The sequence below is a fragment of the Balaenoptera physalus genome, assembly GCF_965194825.1.
Source record: "Balaenoptera physalus genome assembly, chromosome: 8".
Lineage (NCBI taxonomy): Eukaryota > Metazoa > Chordata > Mammalia > Artiodactyla > Balaenopteridae > Balaenoptera > Balaenoptera physalus.
Genome location: NC_138887.1, coordinates 75206551 through 75227532, shown reverse-complemented (window position 1 = coordinate 75227532; position 20982 = coordinate 75206551). Strand labels below are relative to the sequence as shown.

At 38.9% G+C, this 20982-nt stretch overlaps 1 protein-coding gene across 6 annotated transcripts in view; it reads right to left on the bottom strand.

Moving 5' to 3' along the window:
• TAX1BP1 (Tax1 binding protein 1) overlaps positions 1–19196 on the bottom strand; it is a 92361-nt gene extending 73165 nt beyond the window's left edge. For 3 of the 6 annotated variants that reach the window (XM_082471791.1, XM_082471792.1, XM_082471793.1), the window contains exons 1-3: positions 19040–19180; positions 13787–13903; positions 10703–10871 (exon numbers count right to left, since the gene is read on the bottom strand). In XM_082471791.1, coding sequence (XP_082327917.1) covers positions 10703–10871; positions 13787–13845 — 228 coding nt within the window. In that variant the 5' untranslated portion in view covers positions 13846–13903; positions 19040–19180. Of the gene's footprint in view, positions 1–10702; positions 10872–13786; positions 13904–19039 lie in introns of all 6 variants that reach the window. The other 3 variants (XM_082471795.1, XM_082471796.1, XM_082471794.1) reach the window with 2 other exon arrangements.
• Positions 19197–20982: the final 1786 nt, after the last annotated feature.

Here is a 20982-nt window from a genome sequence, read left to right as displayed (position 1 = left end):
ACTAATTAAACTTCAATAGTCTGTCATCTTTAGTTAAGTCTTGCCTACAGGCAATGGTAAATTCTGTAAAAATTTATTTTTACCTTTATTCCTAAGGTGTTTATATATACAAAAAGACCACCTATGTCCCACCAATCTCTAAAACATTTCCACCTTACAACATGAATATATACATTACATGTCTCAGTCTTTATTTTCCAGATGAACTGTACTGTGGTAAATACTGAATATTAGATACGTTTAAAACAGGTACTAGATATCCATTTGCCAGTATATTACAAGAAATTATGCATCATCCACAAGGTTTGATTATACACATATTCTATAATTCTGATCGACTTAGGATTAGAGAGTCCAGAATATTGAAACTGGAAGAATCTTAGTAATCTTTAGTTTCTAAAGGAGTGTTTTCAAACTGTCAGTCACAACCCAGTAGTATGTGGTAACATTATATCAATTTAGTGGTTCATAACCACATTTTTTTATTTTACTTATTTATTTTTTTTATTAATTTTATTTTTATTTATTTTTGGCTGTGTTGGGTCTTCGTTTCTGTGCAAGGGCTTTCTCTAGTTGCGGCAAGCGGGGGCCACTCTTCATCGCGGTGTACGGGCCTCTCACCATCGCGGGCCTCTCACCATCGCGGCCTCTCTTGTTGGGAGCACAGGCTTCAGATGCACAGGCTCAGTAGTTGTGGCTCACAGGCCTAGTTGCTCCGCGGCATGTGGGATCTTCCCAGACCAGGGCTCGAACCCGTGTCCCCTGCATTGGCAGGCAGATTCTCAACCACTGCGCCACCAGGGAAGCCCCCACATTTATTTTTTTAATTAGAAAGCATCAGAGGGCGTGAAGGCTAAGTACTGCTTCATGAAAATTTGTGTAACTGCATGCAACTTTGCTGGGTCAAATCACAGAATCATATTATTTTTATTTCTTTCTGTGTCATGTCCAAAAACATTTGAAAGACACTATTCATCTCTTTACAGATGAGAAGCTTGAGGAAACCATGATGTAAGTGATTTCCCTGACCTAAGGCTCAGTTTTTTTCTCTCAGGATTGTTAGAAGCATTACATTAGATGATGAACATAAAAGCAGCACTTGGCAGAGGGTCTGACCGATGATGGGCACTCCATAAATGGTAGTTTTTGCAAGCACAGTATACTGCAGTGATTAAGAGCATAGGAAGTAAGGTCAGACTGCCAAAAAAGATCACTTACTAGCTAAATGACTTCAGACAAGTTATTTCTGTTCCCTCCTCTTTAAAATGGAGATAAAGGCTTCTATGTGTATTAAATGAGATACGGCACATTAGCGGCACCTGGCACGGTGCCTAGCACATTAGTGTTCATTAAACGCTACCATTCATTAATACCCAAGGGGACACAACATATTAGGGACAGTGATCTTGACTCTACAATGTTCTGTCCCTCATTCCATATCCCCCAGTGCTTCTATCATCTCCTGAAAAAGACCCTATTTGAAGTTTTTCCCAAAAGATACACCTGGTACAAGTCACACCTTGCATTCTTTGTCCCTGTCCATATGGTGGTCTTGAAAGGAATATCAATACTATCTAGAGCTACATCTTTCTTGAAAAAAAATCTGCCTAAGTTAACAGGCTCTACCTGGACCAGGTGGTCAAAAGACATGCTAAGTGTACCATTTATTTGTGATGGCTGACATGCAAAACTGCTAATGTCAGAATTACAGATACCTGATTCAAGTGGCACTGGGAACAGCAGTAACAGATACAGTTCAATGTTCATTTTGGAATAAATATTACCCTCATCTTACAAATTAAGAAACTAGTAAATGGCAGAGTCAGAATCTGAACCTGAAGTTCAAGCTCTTAACCACCAGGACACTACTCACTCTCCTCCTAGCAGGATATAAAATACTCTCATATTTTCTGAAATTCCACTTCCTTCCTTCCAACACTGAGTCAATGACTATACAATTCTTAAAAGAACTGCAGTTGACAAAAGACAGAAACAGTAAGGTAAAGGGGGAAAGCACTGTTTCTAGCTTTCTCTCATGAGAAGAAAAACAAAATGGGGGAAGTGAGATCTTTTACCATATAAGAAAAATATGTTGGGCTTCCCTGGTGGCGCAGTGGTTAAGAATCCGCCTGCCAATGCAGGAGGCACAGGTTCAATCCCTGGTCCGGGAAGATCCCACGTGCTGCGGAGCAACTAAGCCCACGCGCCACAACTACTGAGCCTGTGCTCTAGAGCCCACGAGCCACAACTACTAAGCCTGCATGCCACAACTACTGAAGCCCATGCGCCTAGAGCCTGTGCTCCACAACAAGCCACCGTAATGAGAAGCCTATGTGCCTCAACGAAGAGTATCCCCCGCTCACCACAACCACAGAAAGCCCGCGAGCAGCAACAAAAACCCAACGCAGCCAAAAATAAATAAATAAATAAATTTATTTTTTTAAAAAAAGAAAAATATGTTTAAGAAAAGAGATATGTTGAGTGGTTTGGTCCTTGCTGTGTTTTCTCTAACTGAATCACAGTAACTCAGGCTGTTCCTTATTGGTTGACTATAATGGTAACTTATACTTTGCTTTCCTTTACTGCATAAATCTGGGCAACTCTTCTCAAGACAGTGGTTGACCATGCTCTAAAATGTCACAGGTAACCCATGCTGAGCCATCCAAGGAATTGGGGCAAGATGCAACCGAATCTGAGTATAAAAATCAGCAATATAGAACTATGCTTCAAATTCCTTTTGAGGAAGGAAAAACTGAACAATAGTTCTTAGGTCACTCTGTGAGCAGCATGTCAGGCAAATATAAAAAATAAATGTAGAAGTCTCTCAATCTGGAAAGATAGAGAGTACAGATTCCTTTAGGATGGGTATGTCTAACATCTAAACTCCCACACAGTAGAGTGGACCCACAGTGGAAGAAACAGAATTTGGACATCTGGAAATTATGTGGGCGCTCATGGTAAGAATAGTAAACAAATCTTATTAGAAGAATCAAACCACAAAGTGTCCAAGGCACACAGTTTTTCTCTGTATTTTCCTGGTTACCTGGCTAGAACTTGACTGGATTTCTGGATTGCAGATTTAGTAGCAAGTATAGCCATTAGTAGCCATTAGTAGCAAGTATAAAGAAAATTATTACATTTAGAGTTGGTAATAGCAATTTTAAAACATTGAAAAATGGCAGAGAATACATGACAACACTTAGAACAATAGGACAGTCAGTTAAAGTTACCTATCACTGTCAAAACATATTGCTTTTAGGAGCTACACTTGGATCCAGTTAAGAGGGCGTATCTATGTTTAGGAAGGAACCAAAGCAACAGATATTTCACATAGTTTAGTTTGGGGAATTACAATAGTACTGGACATCATTCTTTCGCTACTAATGCAATTAGCAAAGTAAGAGCAAAAAAGGAAATTAAACAGTAGTGACATAAAAAAAAACACACAAATGTGTTCCCTTTCAATAGAATTAATATTTTAGAAAAACATGTTGGTATTGATCATTAAGGAAATTCTGAGAGAAATGTAAAGATCAGAAGGACAACAAGGTTACCAAGTAAAAATATAGGTGTTAATAAATTCTGGAGAAACCTCAAGAGAAAGACAGAAACATCAGGGTGGAGAGAACACACAAAAAGGGGGGGGGAGAGAGAGAGACAGAGAGAGAGGCAGAGAGACAGAGAGACACAGAGAGAGAGAGAGAGAGAGAGAGAGAGAGATGGTTAAGAATCCGCCCGCCAACACAGGGGACATGGGGTCAATCTTGTCCGGGAAGATCCCACATGCCGTGGCCCGCGAGCCCCAACTACTGAGCCCACGTGCCTAGAGCCCGTGCTCCGCAACAAGAGAAGCCACCACAATGAGAAGCCCACACACAGCAAAGAAGAATAGCCCCCGCTCGACGCAACTAGAGAAAGCCCGTGCACAGCAACAAAGACCCAACACAGCCAAAAATAAATAAATAAGTAAAATTAAAAAAAAAAAAAGAGAGAGAGAGCAGGGGAGTGGTTTTGGGGGAGGGGTAAAGGGAAGATAGACACAGGACATGGAGCAGGAAAGGCACTTAAAGTAAATTTGCTGATTTTGTAAGGTAAATACAAAACCTACAAAATAGTACAAAATGAGCCTATGAATTTTTAAATTCTAGAAGAATATACACCACACTTCACAACAGATATTTCTGGGGAAGGTGAGGGTACGGTAAGGGTATTATATTTTCTTTCTTTCGTATATACTGAGTTTTCAAAAATCATTACAAAAGTAAAGATCCTTGGGACTTCCCTGATGGTCCAGTGGTTAAGAATCGTCTTCCAATGCAGGGGATGCAGGTTCAGTCCCTTGTCAGGGAACTAAGATGCCACATGCTATGGGGCAACTAAGCCAGAGTGCCGCATCTATGGAGCCCGCTTGCTCTGAAGCCCGTGCACCACAACTAGAGAAGCCCACACGCCGCAACGAAAGATCACACATGCCCCAACGAAGATCCCACATGCCGCAACTAAGACCCAAGGCAGCCTAATTAATTAATTAATTAATTTAAAAAAAAAAAAAAAAGAGTAAAGGTCCTTCTTTTTTAAAAGGAAAAAAACTGCAAAAATGCCTAGATATACACAGGGAGGATGCAATGCTGCTTCTAAGATAGAAATATCATAAACAGTATAAATGTCCCAGCATGAGATAAAATGTTACTAAGAAAGCAGTTACGGGACTTCCCTGGTGGCGCAGTGGTTAAGACTCTGTGCTCCCAATGCAGGGGGTCTGGGTTCGATTCCCGGTCCAGGAACTAGATCCCACATGCATGCCACAACTAAGAGTTCGCATGCCACAACTAAGGAGCCGGTGAGCCACAACTAAGGAGCCGGTGAGCCACAACTAAGGAGCCCTTGAACCGCAACTAAGGAGCACGCCTGCAGCAACTAAGACCCAATGCAACCAAATTAAAAAAAAAAGGCAGTTACAATCGTAAGTGAAAAATTCAGGACATAAAAAAGGTCATGTACTACTATTCCAACTACTTTCAAAATATAAGCATTAAAAAAGACTGAAAGTATTCTTCCTTTAGTTAAAAAAAAAAAAAAGACTGGAAGGAAACAGTGAAAACATCAACAATGCTAACCACTGTTATTAGATAGTGGGCAATGGGACTGCTGGTCATCTTAATTGTATCTTTTACATTTCCTGTTTTGTTCCAAGTATTATAAAATTATGATTATTTTTACAACAGGAGAATTTTTTTTTAAAACAGAAAATAAGAAAGGACTGGAATGGAGACCAGGGCAGGAAGACAGAACAAGCAGAATGAAGAGAAATATGAAAAGGTAAGGAGAAACAAGGAAGAGGGAAACAAAAGCTTGAAACAAGATAGTCAAGCACAAAATCACTGCTCAGTTTCACTTTCCACACCAGGAAATTAAAGTTTTTTATCTGGTTGTCAATAATGATTCAGTGAGAACAGTACCATACTGGGAAGCTTGGTTTGCGTATGTGACCCTGGACACATGACATAATCACTTTGCACTCCCAACTTCCTCCACTAGAAAAGTATCTTTGAAACATGAGAACTGTTAAAACTCCTTTATAGTTAAAAAAAAATCTCAAAAAAAAACCAAAAAACTCATGGACCTTTAGTTTAAGTTATTTTAATTATAAGGTAATTCAATTTGTACTAAGCATAAATATAAATGTAAATAAATTCTTAAAAATAAATACTTATATAACTAAGACCAAATCAAATTGATAATAATAAAACTCAAATGTAATGTGACATATAATATTTTATTGCAACTAATGTTGGGTTTAATAATAGATATGGCATCAGGTATAGTTCTCAATCTTTTCCTGTATTTTTTTACTTCAATTCTATCACTCATAAAATGCACATTGAACTTATTAGGAACTCTGTTATTAATTTTGGATAACCAGATCTCTCACTTAACCAAACTGCCAGAGAACAATTCTTGAATGCCAATTTACATGAGGTTCAAACCTCAGCTCCAAAGTTTAATTTGGAGTGAGCAAGACACTTCTCTCTAGACCTTAGTTTCCTCATCTGTAAAATGGCAACTATAATGCTCTCATGAAAGACCTGTGTAAAGTATAAAGTAATAAACATGCTACGTGTTTTAGTTATAATTTAAACTAGTCAACACTAGAGAAGAGGGAGAAAAACTAAAAGGAAAAAATGAAAATCTCCATGATGAATGGATAAAGAAGATGTGGCACATATATACAATGGAATATTACTCAGCCATAAAAAGAAACGAAATTGAGTTATTTGTAGTGAGGTGGATGGACCTAGAGTCTGTCATACAGAGTGAAGTAAGTTAGAAAGAGAAAAACAAATACTGTATGCTAACACATATATATGGAATCTAAAAAAAAGTGGTTCTGATGAACCTAGGGGCAGGACAGGAATAAAGATGCAGACGTAGAGAATGGACTTGAGGACACGGGGAGGGGGAGGGGGAGGGGGAAGGGTAAGCTGGGATGAAGTGAGAGAGTAGCACTGACATATATATACTACCAAATGTAAAATAGATAGCTAGTGGGAAGCAGCTGCATAGCACAGGGAGATCAGCTCGGTGCTTTGTGACCACCTAGAGGGGTGGGATAGGGAGGGTGGGAGGGAGGCACAAGAGGGAGGGGATATGGGGATATATGTATACGTATAGCTGATTCACTTTGTTATACAACAGAAATTAATACAACATTGTAAAGCAATTATACTCCAATAAAGATGTTAAAAAAAAAAAAAAGAGGGGCTTCCCTCGTAGCGCAGTGGTTGAGAATCTGCCTGCCAATGCAGGGGACACGGGTTCGACCCCTGGTCTGGGAAGATCCCACATGCCACGGAGCGACTAGGCCCGTGAGCCACAATTGCTGAGCCTGCGCGTCTGGAGCCTGTGCTCTGCAACAAGAGAGGCCGCGACAGTGAGAGGCCCCCGCACCGCGATGAAGAGTGGCCCCCGCTTGCCGCAACTAGAGGAAGCCCTCGCACAGAAACGAAGACCCAACACAGCCAAAAATAAATAAATAGATAAATAAATAATTTAAAAAAAAAAAGAAAAGAAGATCTCCGACACAGTCTACATCCCTTGCCTGGCTTCACTCATTCCCCTACCGAACCTGGACTTCATGGTCAATTAATCATTTCAATAATAATGCACCCAAAACCACCCTAGTATCCTTTGTCCTCCTGACTTCTCTTCCCAAATTCCCAGTCTGAATGACACCCACTTTTTGAATTCTTCACTCAATTCTAGGTGCTCAATCTCTCTAGACAAACTCACAAAATGGCTGCTCAGAAATCTCCTGGTTAACCTACTCCGATTCCCTGTGACATTCTTCCACAGTAGCAAGACCATATCTTCTCCATACTCAAGCCCTCCCCAACTCAGCACATGACCTTGCTCCTCATTACTGAGTATACTCAATAAATGAGTTCCAGTCCCAATTCATTAAATTAATAGCTGACAAACCCTACAGATGCCTCTTACAGATTATTACCCACAACTGATTCCCTTCTCTAAGGCTTAATCTCACCTAGAAAATGAAGATGGTCTAAACATTCTCTCTGGGACTTCCCTGGTGGCACAGTGGTTAAGAATCCGCCTGCCAATGCAGGGGACACGGGTTTGAGCCCTGGTCCGGGAAGATCCCATACGCCACGGAACAACTAAGCCCGTGCACCAGAACTACTGAGCCTGTGCTCTAGAGCCCACAAACCACAACTACTGAGCCCAAGTGCCACAACTACTGAAGCCCATGCGCCTAGAGCCCGTGCTCCGCAACAAGAGAAGCCACCACAATGAGAAGCCCATGCACCGCAACGAAGAGTAGCCCCCGCTCGCCGCAACTAGAGAAAGCCTGCGCGCAGGAACGAAGACCCAACGCAGCCAAAAATAAATAATAAATTTATAAAAAATAAATAAACAAACATTCTCTCTGCCTCCATTCTTTTCTAATTCTAATTTATCTTATTCAGCACTAGAAGATTAAAGTTCACCTCTAAACTCTATTACTCTCTGCTTAAAAATTATTCCTCAGCTAAATATTAAAGCAATCTACGTGATCCAAACTAACTTTTCCCATTCATCTTCTAAAACTGGTACCTGTCCCAGGAAAATTAAATTCCTTAACACTTTCTCAAGCACACAACACACTTTCCCTTCATTCCTTCCCCTTAAAATTACTACCTGGGCACTCTCTCCCTGCCTACCTTGTCAATATCATATCTATCAAAATCATTCTGGACAGCAATCAATTTGCAGTACACGTCAAGTGTTTAAAAACATTCAATGCCATAAACATGGCAATTCCACTTCCAAGAACTTATCCTATGAAATACAATGACAAACAAAATAAAAACAGATACAGAGATCTGTATTAAGCATTGTTTAGTGATAAACATTTGGAAACATTTCCATGAATTCCACAACGCATCAACAGCATGTGTGTATACTTTATTACACACAAAGTATGTGTATAATTATTAATTATAGATATATGCCAATATGTTAACAATGCTTATTCTAGGTAAGCATTAAAATAGTATTAAAACATGATTTATTTTCTTCCTTGAGTCTTCCTGTATATTTCAAAATTTTTCGTACATGCTTAAACTTCCCACTAAGTTTTAAGTATTATCCAGGCAAAAAAGATGGAAAGGGTATTCTATACAAACTTATTTATCATGTATGTATTTATGTAAGTATTATTGCTTAGAGAAAAGTTACGGTCCTTGGAGTACACAAGTTAAGAGATAATAGTTTAACGTTATCAAAGCCAAAAAATAAGCAGGCAATGACAAAAAAGGAAGCTATAAATCAAGTCGTATAAAGGAGCCCTATTTGGCACACTAAGTTATTTGGTCTTGCCATTATCCCATAGAGGATGAAGAACCACTTAAACAAGAGGAAGATATGTTCAGATTTTCATTTTCTATTATAGTTTATATAGAGCAGTTTGAAGAACAAATAGAAAAATGAAAGCAGGGACAACAGGTGACCTATTGCAATCATCTTAGAAATCAATAAGGAGGGCATGAACTAGGGCTGTGATATTAAAAATGCATTAGTAGGTAGGCAGGAAAATAGACAGAATTGGTGTTTGGCTGGATTTGAAGAGAAATTCATAAGCTTTTGGCTTAAACAGGCCATTAACTAAAAATGGGGAGAAAAAAAACCTAAGACATAAATAAGTAGTCTGAAAGAAAACTGTGAAGATTCATCTTCTTGAAATACAATTTATCACACATCAGCCTCCATACCTACATATGCAGACTTCCCACTGCCCATATGGAAAAGTTTGCAAATTGTTTAGCCTAACACTGAAGGTCCTCCATGGAAAGACTGACGCTTAACTTCATCTCCCTCCACCTCCCTAGATTACGTTTATGTTCTAGTTAAACTAATTCATTCTCATGAACATTCTCACCCCTGTGCCTTTGCTTATGCCATTTTCCTGCCAGGAATGCCCTTCCCTTCCCTCAATCTCATTACCCTGCTCTATTCTTCCTCTCTGACTCATTCTTGCAGAAAATGCCAATTCTTAGTATATTTAACTTGTTATTCATCTCTTACATAAAATTTAAACTGATACTGATTTCATAAAAAGCTTACAATGAAGCTTTTGGAATCCATACTGGAATCCATATTGGAATCTGACAAGCCTAAAAAAAATTACATAAATAAAGAGTAAATGACTCATCTATCCAGCAACACCAAGGGATAAGGGATTCAAAAAGGAACTGAAATATCATTAAATGCCAAAACTTTGTTTTGTCCAATATAGTTTTTCTGCCCTCCTCACTCTATTAGGCCAGACTTTCACTTCTAAATGCTCTCAATGTGCCTAATTCTAGCGGCTACTCTTATTTCTACTTTGCTATTTAACTTATACAGACGACACAATCAAAATTTCAAGACCTAATGGTCTTGATTTTAATAAATCACATCTAAAATAAAATAAATTGATTCTCAGGGAGAATCTAAAGTAACCAAGGAGAAAAGTAAGTTTTACTGTTTAGACATTTATAACACTATTTTGACTATTCAAAGGACATTCTTATGTTTTGGTTCTCCATTACATTCTCAGGAATTGAAATTGCCAAAAAACTTCCACCACTGTAATGATCATTCAATGTAATTTTCAAGCATATATTACACAAAATGATTGGCAAAATATTAGAACTGTGACTCTTGCCATCAAAGAATTTACTATTTAGTCATGTAAAACAGAATACTCTTATAAAAGCAAAAGACAATATAAGGAATATTTAAACAATGCAGGACAACAGAAGAGATAATAACATAGTTGTAGAGCTATACAAAATTAATTACAAATGACAAGATAGTAAATGATATAGTAACCCAAAGGAAAAGATCATTTTTTTAAGGTAAGGAATGGAGAAAATGGAAGAAGAAAAAAAAAAGATTTGAAAAAATTTCTGTAAGAACTTCAGTGAAGTTGAACCTTTTAATCATAGAGAGGAAAGTGTGCTGAACTGAAAGTCATAACATTTGTTGTCCACTACCCTGCACTATTAAATATTTCATGTTTACACAATGTTTCACATTTGATGTTTACAAAAATGACCCTTAAAGTAGAGTTAAGACAAGACTAGTATAAACTACTTGTCAACCTCTTAAGAAGAAAATAAAGAGTACCTACATGGAAGAAATATGGAGAAAGTCCTCTTACCTTGAATATACCAACCCAATCTTTTGGATGGGGATGGATATATGGAGTTAAGGTATAATGACATTCTAGGTGTGCATTAGGAAGATAACTCTTGGCCACATTTTGAAAGATGACATGGGCAAAGTTGGAAGTCTGCAGTGGAACTTCTTGAAAGGATGTCATTGTGAATCTGAAACAAGTAAATCATACAAATTTAATGATACCAACTAAGAAAAAAATTATACCTTCAGAAAATACATAACATTTAATGCAAATTACATGTATAATTTCATACCGTAATTATTGAAAAGACATACTTTTATATTATATATATATTATACTGTAAATATATTTAATGTTGGAACTCCTTCTTAAAAATGTGATGAAAGCGGGCTTCCCTGGTGGCGCAGTGGTTGAGAATCTGCCTGCCAATGCAGGGGACACAGGTTCGAGCCCTGGTCTGGGAAGATCCCACATGCCGCGGAGCAACTGGGCCCGTGAGCCACAATTACTGAGCCTGCGCGTCTGGAGCCTGTGCCCCGCAACAAGAGAGGCCGCGATAGTGAGAGGCCCGCGCACCGCGATAAAGAGTGGCCCCCACTTGCCGCAACTAGAGAAAGCCCTCGCACAGAAACGAAGACCCAACACAGGCTAAATAAATAAATAAATAAATAAATAAATAAAACTTAAACAAAAAAATGTGATGAAAGGGAATTCTGGTGGTCCCGTGGCTAAGACTCCACGCTCCCAATGCAGGGGGCCTGGGTTTGATCCCTGGTCAGGGAACTAGATCCCACATGCCACAACTAAGAGTTCACATGCCACAACTAAGACCTGGAACAGCCAAATAAATAAATAAATTTTTTAAAATGTGATTAAATATAAAAATACAAACTGAGAAGTAATTAACTTACAATATGGCTCAGAAAGTTACATGAGTTAAAAAAAATATGTATTTATTTATTTATGGCTGCATTGGGTCTTTTGTTGCTGCATGCAGGCTTTCTCTAGTTGCATTGAGTGGGGGCTACTCTTCGCTGCGGTGAGCGGGCTTCATTGCGGTGGCTTCTCTTGTTGCGGAGCACGAGCTCTAGGCGCGCGGGCTCAGTAGTTGTGGCTCACGGGCTCCAGAGCGCAGGCTCAGTAGTTGTGGTGCGCGGGCTTAGTTGCTCCGCGGCATGTGAGATCTGCCTGGACCAGGGCCCGAACCCGTGTCCCATGCGTTGGCAGGCGAATTCTTAACCACTGCGCCACCAGGGAAGTCCCGAGTTAAAAAATTTTAAAAACCAAAATCAAAAACAAACTCTCAACTCTCCTGCAAAGCCTAGCCCTCTGCTTCTTTTGCAACCGAAAGCAAATGAGCCAGCAGTGTTTCTATGTTGAACCCTTGAACTTCATCATTTTCCTCCCTAATCTGATCCATCCCATCCCTCCCCTAGGCTCCTGTAACTGATGCTAACCTCTCCGTGCCTGCATTCCTGACCCACATTCATGATCCCCTGGACCAGCTTTTTCTCAACCCTGGCTAGATATCAGAATCATTAGGGGTCTTAAAAAAGAAAAAGAAAAGACAATGACTTTCCAGAAATGGGACCTGGGTGCACACATGCATGTGTGTGTATATACACGCATTTTTTTTTTTTTAAGCCTCCCCAAGTAATCTCAATCCTGTATACAGCCAGGATAGAAAACTACTACTTAGACTTTGACCCAACCCAACAATTTAAGTCTCCATTAGCAACTCTCACAGATTCCCAGACCTAGGCTGTCTTCTTGGGCTTCTGGTTCATACTTGTTCAAATCTCTCAAATGATGTAAAATCTCAGTTGGTCTACTTGAAATAGTTCAGAGCCTATTTGTTCCTCTCTACCTATACCAAAATTCTACCCTTTCATCCTACCTTGACTTCCAGTATTATTGTACCGTTTCCATACATTCACTGATTAAAAATAAATGTATAGGGGCTTCCCTGGTGGCGCAGTGGTTAAGAATCCACCTGTCAATGCAGGGGACACGGGTTCGAGCCCTGGTCCGGGAAGATCTCACATGCCACAGAGCAACTAAGCTCATGCGCCACAACTACTGAGCCTGTGCTCTAGAGCCCGCGAGCCACAACTACTGAGCCCATGAGCCACAACTACTGAAGCCCGCACACCTAGAGCCCGTGCTCCACAACAAAAGCCACTGCAATGAGAAGCCCGTGCACCACAACAAAGAGTAGCCCCCCGCTCGCCGCGACTAGAGAAAGCCTGCACACAGCAACAAAGACCCAATGCAGCCAAAAATAAAAATGATAATAAATAAAATAAATATTTAAAAAATAAAATAAAATAAAATAAAATAAATGTATAGTGTAAATGAAACACATACTGTTGAGAATCTATTATAGATTCAGTGAATGCTCACTGGTTTAGTGAACACCAAGCACCAGCTAGCAGATGAATGGTGAAAGTGGCCTATAAAAATCTGTAAGACCCAAATGTTTTCCATATCTTGTGCTCTACTTTTGAGAAAAAGGATACAACTGAGGATTTACTCAAAAAATCTATCTCTATACAGTGTGTCACAGACTCAGTACAGTCATTGATCCTACAGTACCACATCAGAAACAATGACACTGACACTATGGCACTTACTTCTGAGTCATCAAAACAGGAATCTCTGTAACAATGGGAAAAACTGGGACAAGAATTTGCTAACCAAATTATTCTAACTTACTTCACAAATCTATGAATTTTCTACAGGACAAGCACAGAAGTAACACTACTCACTTTTTTTTTTTTTTTTTGCCACGCTGCATGGCTTATGGGATCTTAGTTCCCCAACCAGGGACTGAACCTGGGCCACAGCACTGAAAGCGCCGAGTCCTAACCACTGGACCACCAGGGAATTCCCAAAACTACTCACATTTTAACAATTACTAAGAAGTCTTTATTGCTAGGAAAATCTAAGACAATATGCTTTTACAAATATTTCTTTTACTGAACTGTTTGAAATACTAAGGCAAATTTTTAAAGTTCTGAAATAAACACTTTTAAAAATGTCTACTTTTCCTCTCATGCGTTCTCTGCTTCTGTTATGGTCAAAATACTGCTTTGTACTTACAGTATTACACAATATACTGGACAATATACTGGACATCCCATAAAGAGACGGTCAATCATCAACCTGGAAGCCACTGTGGTAGAATTCCAGGCTGGATGTCTGTCAGCCTCTCCCCACCTGAGGTTTGCCAGGATTCCAAGGGTAAAGAGAATGCATTCAGTAATAAAAGGCCTGTACCTCTGCACTAACAAAAAGGCTTTATTACCAGCGACTCTACTTCACAGAAGGACTTAACAGTCAATACTCTCCAGCTGGGAACGCAAAGCCTTCAGGAAAGTGAAAAGGTAGCACAAACACTAGAAACTGCCTAAAATAAGTGAAGAGTTCCACTACTTTCTTTGAATAGTCTGAGCAAATATGGGCTCAAGGGGATGTCATGATGTTAATGAAGTCACTAATGATAATCTCAAGTCAGTGGCTGCCTTAAAAAAAAAAACAAAAACAAAAAAAACCCTTGATTCTGGTTTTGAAAAAAATGTTCACTGTTGGTTATAAAATACCCAAGAGAGAGACTTATAGTTAACTGAACCAAACTCTTTTAGATACAACTACCAAAACTGAGGCAGGTAAATCAGTAATGTTTATCTATGAAGAGAGTGAATATTTAAGTTTCTCTGAGGTAGATATTCAGTAAGGAGAAAACAAGGCTAGCTTAGGATGAGTTTCCCATGTTTTTAATTAAAAGCCATTTAAGAATGAAACTTTTTTCATAAAACTTGTTTCCTAAAGTAAACTAAATCAACAAAGTAGTAATTATTTGTTATAAAACAAGGTAGTGGAGTTTAAACTTTTGTTTAACCTCAATTACAACTGCGTTTAAAAATCGATAATCCAACCTTAGACTTTTACTTCACTGAAAAGATTTTAAGGTATAAAATAGCTTGAAGGTGTACACATATGTATTTATATATGTACATGTGTATATATGCTTATAAATGCATCAAAAGGACTCAAAAAGCACACATCATACAATCTTTACTCATGAGGGCTGTGTGTGAAAAGAGAACTTAAGAGGACCTTAACTTTTAACTCAACTGACTGAATTTTTACCAGTATATTTAATGTATTATTTTCATTATTTTAAATAAACACATTAACATGAAATTTCATTTTAAAACCCTCTCCCCAAAATTCAAGTTTTTAATATAAAACCCTAACATCAGACTTTAAATATATTCATTATGCTTATAAATCTTTATAGCATAATCTATAATTATCCCATTAATAACCTTCATTAATCTCTCACCAACACTCCAACCTTTTTAAACATTTCAATGCGACTATAACTATAGAAATATTTTACAAACGTCATTCCATTCTCATTATTACTTTTAATTAATTTTCCAATATAGCTTCTAGTCATAAAAAAGTTAACATGGATAAATGTAATCTGAATGTAATTACAACATGAATCAACCTATTTTAAACAGTAAAATATCTAATTCCCATACAGTTCCTGTTTCACTCTTCACACAGATAAGAAATGGAGTAAAAAGATGGGCAAGCTTATAAAAATGTTGAAATTAGGGCTTCCCTGGTGGTGCAGTGGTTAAGAATCCACCTGCTAATGCAGGGGACACGGGTTCGAGCCCTGGTCCGGGAAGATCCCACATTATAAAAAAAAAAAAAAAAAAAAAAAAAAAAAAAATGTTGAAATTAGCTGGGAATGCTAATGTATCAAGATGATTCACAGGCAGATTTATACACTACACACATGCTCACAGGCACACACAAAGACCTGCACACACACAGACCCACACACCACCCAGTGGAGAAGTAATATACAAAGTCACTGCATCACCTTGTGGTAATGCTTGGGAAGTGTAGCTTCACTAACATCCTGAGTAAAACAAACTGTGCCTCAGTTAGAGAGAGGAAATATAGCTCCTACCACAAAAGGAAGTGGAAGCAGCTTTACCATATCAAATTTTGTTTCCCATTCTCTAAGTACACCTCTAGAAACATGCACACATTAAGATGCAAGCAAAGAATAAGTAAAAGTTTTCTAGTTAAGAAAACAGACAAAAAAACCCAAAATAAATGAATGAAACCAAACCTGGACACACGAAGAACAAGAGTAGTGGCGGGGCAGGGGGGGATATAAGTAAAGGGTACCAACTCTTTGATGGAGGATGGAAACTAAAATTTTGGTGGTAAATATGCTGTAGTGTATACAGAAGTAGAAATATAATGTTATACACATGAAACTAATATAATATTATAAACCAATGTTGCAGCAATTAAAAATATTAATAAATAAAAAACAAAAATACATGAGAACAGTAAAAAAAAAAAAAAAAAGACCAGACAGATTTGGCTGGGAAACAAAGTCTGAAATATATATACATGCTGCCTGCAGTGCCCTCTCCCATGTTTCCTACTTTATTCCCCAAAGTTCTAACATCTCTAGAGTTCCTTTTATGTGTTATGCTGTATACTTTGGTCTACAATCCAATTTTGTTATTTTTGAGGATTCATCAATACCTAAGGAAAAAATAACTAATATGCAGTGGTCACTAAGTAGCTAGAATAAATTTGGGGGGTGAAGGGGGAGGATTTCAATGTTATCTTTACTTCTTCCTCCTGGAACTTTTTCAAGCCCAAACCAGATCTGGCTTTTGTGGTAGTATTTTTCCAGTGGCTCCTGATACACATTTTATTTAACTAGCCCAAAACGTGTAAGCCTTAATCAAATAAAGTAGGAAACTGACCATATTAAGAATTTCTGTGCATTAAATGTCCAGAATCAAATTAAGCTTTTAAATTTAGATAAATATTGTATATAATTTGCCAATTCTAACACTTAGAATTCAAAAAGAAATAAAGTAATTTTGTTCTATGTGATAATATTATCATGGTGACTGTATTTTTTTCAAAGTCCGTACCAGTTAAAGACGGACGGTAAACTAATTATAGGTGAAATATCCTGTTGTCCAGGATTTGGACAACAGGGGAAAAACTCCAGGGGAAAAAATAAATGTGCTGACAGTGTAATAAACCAAGATTAGCAAAATAGTGGTTCCTTTAACTGTTTGTTCTCCTTCTGGGTATTTTGAAAATTTCCATAATAAAAGCTAGTAAAACCAAAGCAGACAAAAATTAGTAATAAAAACTCATATATGACCTTCTGCAATAGAAACACATTACACATAGTGGTTGACAAACTTAGTGAAAGTTTTTTAAAATATTCAGTTAAAATTATATGAACTTTTAAATTAATCTCCGAACTTCAGTCCTGGAGGAAACTGAACATCTGAAGGGAAAAAATACGTCTGATATTCTAATAGCTTCCAATTATTTATACTTCAGCTCAAACAAAGACTATCAGCTGGTTTACAGACCAGAAAAATATTATCAGCAAGCTTTCCGGGAGGCAGAAGCAAATCCACCAATCTGTCAATTTGCACTCTTACAGTCCTCCCAATCTCCAGAATGCTTTACAGCTGAGTACCACTACACTCTGCCCAGGTGTCACTCACACCACTTTAATTTTTAGATTGTTTTAAAAGTTGGTTTCTAAAAAGCTATGATCTTGGCTTTTTATTATATTAGAGGGGAGGGTATCTTTACCCTCTTGTAAGAGTTTATTTGGGGCAAAATAAACTTTAAAAGGCTAGAAGTGGATATAGCCAAAATTTTACTTAGTAACATACAAATTCCAAAAGAATGCAATCCAATAAACTTCACATGTGAGGCAATTCCCCCAAAGCAGTAAAAAAGGAGCATAGTTACGATCCTTCATAAATATTTAACATCATTAAAAAGGTTGAAATTTTAATTCCAAAATACCTGTTATTTTGTTAAGGAAAAGGTATTTACTGGTTAATTCTACACAAATGTCTGCAGCCATAATGGTAAACTGGGGTGTGCAATTTAACAATGTGATGACTAGAAAACGTAATCAAGTAATCCTTCAAGAAATCAAGTTTATCCTTGATAAGAACGAAAGGAAGGCCTGGCCTCAGCCCCTTTTCCATACCCAAATAGCACTCTGAGGGTAATCAGCCCATTTTTTTAGATTAACATGTTACTCAAATGATCTCTTTAAACACTTTGGGAATTGAGCTCCAAAACTATAATTAGTAATTGTTGCATACAGCTTGTAGAAATTCTACGATTAGCGGAATGCAGAGTTGAAAACAAGATTTATTTTCCCATCCCTGACACAATAGCAATTCATAACTACCTCGTGAAACCTAAAAATATATGTAGAGACGCAAGAGGGAAGAGATATGGGGACATATGTATATGTATAACTGATTCACTTTGTTATAAAGCAGAAACTAACACCATTGTAAAGCCATTATACTCCAATAAAGATGTTAAAAAAATAAAAAATAAAAATCAGAAAAATATATATATGTAGAAAGTCAAATGTCACGGCGTTCTCAAACGAAATTATTACCAATAAGGTAATATATGTTTATCAGTACACACATACGCACACTAATCTCAACAAAGATTCCCCGAAACGACGAGCGCCTGTCGGGACTTGTCCACAACCTGCGGACCTCCGGGGGTGCTGGGAGGGAGAGTTGTGAAATCAAGAAAAATTGCCTAAGCAAAGACAAACGTGACTCTCCTCGGAATATTTAAGATCCCTTCGAGCACTAGGCGTAAGGCCATTTATAAACAGACAAGAAAGCGTTCACTAATTCTGCAGCCCAGGTGAAGTCGGAAAGCCGGCCCAAACCGCTAACTCCGCCCACGGCTCGCAGTCAGTCTCCGCCTCCTAATCCACTGGCGACTCAAACCAAAACACTTGGGCTTCACTCCGCACGGGCAAACCCGAGCGTCCGATCCCGATACGACCTAGATGTTTTCCCAAGCTTACCTGCCCCGGCAGCACACACGCTGCCCTCCAAACACTCACCCTAGAGTGGAGCCTCGGGCAAGGCACTTTCTTCTCCGGCGGTCCCCCGCGTCACTCGCCCCCCCCCCCCGCCAAAGGGCCCACGTCCCACACGGCTCCCCCAAATAGCGAAAGCCTATCCAGGGCCTCCCCGCCGTGTGGGGCGGCCACCCATCGCTTTTTCCAACTCCATTGCTAACCGAAGTTGCCCACACCACCGTCACAATCGCAGTCCGGGAGGAAAGGTTTGTCGTCGGGAAGGAAAGCATCGTCATTCGGCAGCACCGTCACCACGGAGACCGTTCCCGAGACCGACCAGGCCCCTAGACGCTAGAGCAGAGGGACGTATCACGAGCCCCCAAAGAGCTCCAGCGGGCGTCCGCCCCGCGCAAGGCGCTTACCGAGTGAGGAACTCCCGAGCAGAGGGGAATGTTAGAGAGGCTTCCGAGCCTGAGCCGCCATCAGCCGCCGAGCCTCTTCCGCCAACACAGTCTCCCTCTACCGACCTGCTACACCTCCCCACAAGGCCAAAAGCCGGCGTTATGTCACTTCCGTCCACGGCCCGGCCCCTTCCGCCGCCGCCTCCGCCGCCGCCGAGCTGCGTCAGTCTGGGCCAATCGCTGAAACGCCAAGTTGGTCGTACGGTCCTTTAACCACCCTAGCTCCTGACGCCCTGCCATTGGACCCGAACAGATCCGAACCGGCCTTTTCCCTCGGCTCGGCTATTCCTCCTCTTTCTTCCTCTTCGCCGTTTTCGCTCAGAGACCTCGTGGCAACCAAACAGGGTCCGTTTGGATAATGCATTTTTGACTTTTTAATTATTACTTTGAGCGAAAGTTAAGTAACTTACCAGTTAAGTGGAAAGGGTAGCCCTGGAGTGTATGAATTAGTACAATGTCATTGCCTGGATCTTTAAAAATCTAAGCGAATCCATTTATTTTGTGGATCGGAAAGTAGAGAACCATAGAAGCAAAGGAGGATCACGCGGCTGGGGCGGCGACCGCTCACTCCTGGGCTCTTTCCCAAGTCCTGGTACAGTCCGGTGCTTACTTAACTACGAGGTTTTGTTCTCTGTAAAACCTCGGGGTCTCCTAGGAGATTTTCAGTTCTAATGCTCTATGATTCTATTTCCGCTTACTCCAGCACTGACCTCGTTCTATGAGTTGTTAACTGCTTTTGTTATCTATTATTTTGTGTGCATGAATTTAGCCCTGTATTCTCTGTTCAATGATAATTTCTAAAGTCACTTTTTTATACATCTTACCCTCCTAGAGTAGGCATTCAGTTTAAATTCTAACTCCTCGGAAGCAACTGTGTTCTGTTCTAATTCACTATATTCCTGTGTTGCCGTAAAGCCCTGATAAAATTTGCAACATCACCAGTGAAGGAAGGGTAATAAATTAGATCAAGTTAAACGTTGAAGCATCTTCTAAATTCAGAACATACAAAATCCTCTTCAATATAATTTACTTCCACATATTTTAAGATTACAATGCCTTTGATAATATAGGTTCTTAATAACTGCTGACTGATTTGTTCCCTATATATTGAAATCTTTGAACTTGGTATTGTTCTGTATATAATATTTGGTCATAGATTTCAGAAGAGTCTTTACAGATCATTTAGTACCAATCTCCATATTTTACCGATGAAGAAAACGGTGTGATAATATCAGTAATCACTGGTGTTACTGGTAGCAACCTTCTAGTAGTAGTCTGTGTCTCTTAGGAAAAGTAAATACAGGGCTTCCCTGGTGGTGCAGTGGTTAAAAATCTGCTTGCCAATGCAAGAGCTACGGGTTTGTAGCCCTGGTGTGGGTAAACAACAAAGACCCAACACAGCCAAAAGTTAATTATTTTTAAAAAGAATTTTTTAAAAAAGAAATGTAAACACAGCAGTGAAATTTATAAGCACAGTTTTTCAGAAGTGTCACTCTTTGTATTTTTTAATCACATGACTAATTTGCATGTAATAAATTTCTAATTACCTCCAATTTTCAGTTAATGAAATCAGGAGAACAGTATGCTTAATAAAAGCCATAATTTGAAAATATTTTTTGTGCAGGTATTTTTACTTTATTTTGTTATTTTTAGTAATTTCTTGAATTTTTAGACCTTATTTTCCCCATGAAGGTATTAGTTCAGGAACTTTAACTTGCTTATTCCCTTTAATAATGATCCCATGAATTTTAGACAGTGTTTCTCCCAGCAAGGTAAATACATATCCCTTAAGTATTTAATTGAATTTTTTTAATTAGGAGTATAAGGGATATGGATCCACAATTCCTTATATGAAAGATCTGGGCCAGATAGGATTCCAGAATTCAGAATTTTTCAGATTTTAG